General features: G+C 47.4%; 1 protein-coding gene across 3 annotated transcripts in view; it reads right to left on the bottom strand.

The window, feature by feature from the left end:
* syt16 (synaptotagmin XVI) overlaps positions 1–3044 on the bottom strand; it is a gene marked incomplete in the record, with an annotated part of 20705 nt that overhangs the window by 10603 nt on the left and 7058 nt on the right. For 2 of the 3 annotated variants that reach the window (XM_037977860.1, XM_037977859.1), the window contains 1 exon segment: positions 2071–2244. In XM_037977860.1, the coding sequence (XP_037833788.1) occupies positions 2071–2244 (174 nt within the window). 3 annotated transcript variants of the gene reach the window in all.

Raw genomic sequence — 3044 nt, 5'->3', positions numbered from 1 at the left:
GTACCTCCATGTAAGGGTCACAGTTCAGTCTGTACCTCCATGTAAGGGTCACAGTTCAGTCTGTACCTCGATGTAAGGGTCAAAGTTCAGTCTGTACCTCCATGTAAGGGTCACAGTTCAGTCTGTACCTCGATGTAAGGGTAACAGTTCAGTCTGTACCTTGATATGAGGGTCACAGTTGTGTGTATCCTGGTATGAGGGTCATGGTTAGGCAGAGGTTTGGTACAACAGGAAAAATAAACTCCTGTGAGCTCAGTGTGCAGGGTGACACCTTGACTCTCACACAGACTGATCACTGTGAGCTGATCACTCTGCAGCCTTAATTTGTTATTTATTGTGTGGCGCTCCTCCAACACACCAACCTGTTCTCACTGTTCTCTACTCAGTGCAAAATAAATTTGGAGGCGGTTGTTGCATAGGAGCTTCATCTGGACAAGCCTAAAATCTCAGAACTGTGATGGTAATAAAGTAAGAATGCACTGCTGTCAGTTGTTTTCCTCCTTCTTGTCAGTAAATGAAACAGCCTGACAGACTCGCAGCATTCAAGCTGCAGCTGGAAAAAATGAGCCTTGGATATATTTTTAAATTCTGAGAAACCCTAGGCACAGCTTGTTTGTGTGAGACCTTTGTGAGGCCTTAAAATCCTTTAGAAAGCTTCCTTACTTGTTTTCTGTTGTGGCAGAACATGCTTTCAGGTGAACTGCTGTGGCGAACGTCTTTATGTGTCCAAGATGTCTAACCACAACGGTTTGGTACAAAAACATGTAAACTTCCACCCCTAACACATCATTAACAACCCTGACATCTCTTTTTATGAAAATAAAAAAATACTAACGTGTGTCTTCACAGCACACCAAAGTCTGTAACAGAGTTCCACAGGGCTCGCTTCTTGTACCATGCTTTTTAAAGATTATCAGAAATACACAACTAGACGAAAAGAAACACAATCCTGAGGTGTGAATTGAGTTAGATGTGAATAAATAGGCAAATTTAAAAAAACAGCCAATAAAGAGCCCAGGTAAATGGGGAGGGTGTCAGGAAGATTTGAAGAGGATGAGGAAGAGGAAGGCAGTTGGACCTGATGACAGACCAGAGGAGGGATGGAAATGTCAGGGAGAGATGGCAGAGAGGTTCTGACTCCATGATTCAAGGACATCTATGAGAGGGAGAAGATCCCTGAGGAACGGAGGAGAAGTGTGTTGGTGCCAAACTTTAAGAACAAGACTGATGGACAGAGTTGGAGCAACTACAGGGGAATGAAGATGATGAAGATCTGGGAGACAGCTGTGAAAGCTAGACTGAGACAAGAGGGGACTGTCTGTGAGCAGCAGGATGGTTTTATGCCAAGAAAGAGCTCCACAGACGCCATCTTTGATTTGAGGATGCTGATGGAGAAGAACAGAGAGGCTCAGAAAGAACTTCATTGTTTCTGTGGATTCAGAAAAAGCATCGGACAGGGAGGAGCTGTGGTGTTTGAGGACATCTGGAGTGGCAGAGAAGGATGTTAGACTGGGACAGGACATGTACGAGGACAGCAGGACATGTATGAGGACAGCAGGACATGTACGAGGACAGCAGGACAGTGGTGAGGGACAGATAGCTTCAATGTGGAGGTGGGACTGAACCAAGGATCGGCTCTGAGCCTCTTCTTGTTTGCTCTGGTGATGGACAGATTAACAGATGAGGACAGATAGGAGTCCCTGTGGACTATGATGTTTGCAGAGGACATTGTGTTCTCCTTGGGAGGGACGAGGATGGACAGGATTAGGAATGAGGTCATCAGAGGTCCAGCACAGGTTGAAGGACTGGGAGATAAAGACTGAGATGGTTTGGACATGTGCAGAGGAGGGACAGAAGGATGTTAGAGACAAAGAGGACATGTATGGATGCAGTTAGAGAGGACATGGAGGGAGTTGGAGAGAGGACAGAGTTAGATGGAGGAGGAGGACTCGCTGTGGAGACCTCAGAAAAGGGAACAGCCAGAAGAAGCACCATGAATGTGTGATGTCTGTGTTGTCTCTTAAAAACAAGCTTACTCTGAACCATTTCTGATATTTCAGAATCACTCACCGAGGCCCTGCAGGACTCCCAGTCGTCCCTTCTTATGGCGGCCACGTTGTTCTAAACAGGGCAGTCCTCCGACCCGCGAGAAGCACAGTTTCTTGTTGATGAACAGGAAGAGGACCGCCAACGCCACGATGAAGACGCCTACCGCCGACAGGAAGCCGATGGCCTCGGGTGTGACTGGCAGGAGGAGGGAAAGGGAGAGGGGACATACAATGACACACTGATCAGACCACACAAACAGACAGCCTGGATACACGCACGCACACACACACACACACACAGTACGCATGGTACATGTGATACACACAGACAGAACGAGTGCAGTTTTAGTATTTGAGTGACCGATTAAAGAGTAGTCAGTGCAAAAACAGCTGCAGAAAAATGAAAGAACTTTTTCAGATGGTTCAACCAGCAGCTCAGTGCCTGGAAGGATGGAGAAAACGCCTACACTTCCTGTCCAACAGCTGCTAAATGAAGGAGCACTGCATGCAGCTCCAGGTTACTCCTGGTTTACTGTTTGGTTGCTATGCTGATTCCCAGGGACGGGCAGAAACACAGAGTAAAAAGTAAGCCTCAGACAAACTATCAGTCGGATCAGAACTTCTTGACCCGTGAGCAGCAGAAGGTTCTGATGGTCCCACAGGTTCTACAGGGTTTATGGAGGAGGAGCCTTCACTTCCTGTTTGGAAGCTCAGAGACAGTGGAAGTCAATGAGAGTTTGGGTGTGTGACCTCTGACCTCTGACCTCTGAGAGGAACCCATCAGTCCTCCAGCAGAGACACACTGGGTGGAAGGAGATTGAAACACTGAAGAAACCAGGTTTAGAGCTCCAACAGGACCGGGTTTAGAGCTCCAACAGGACCGAGTTTAGAGCTCCAACAGGACCGGGTTTAGATCTCAAAACAGGACTGGGTTTGGAGCTCCAACAGGACCGGGTTTGGAGCTCCAACAGGACCAGGTTTAGATCCAAACAGGAC

The sequence above is a fragment of the Kryptolebias marmoratus genome, linkage group LG10 (assembly GCF_001649575.2).
Source record: "Kryptolebias marmoratus isolate JLee-2015 linkage group LG10, ASM164957v2, whole genome shotgun sequence".
Lineage (NCBI taxonomy): Eukaryota > Metazoa > Chordata > Actinopteri > Cyprinodontiformes > Rivulidae > Kryptolebias > Kryptolebias marmoratus.
This window is presented reverse-complemented; position numbering and strand designations above follow the sequence as displayed.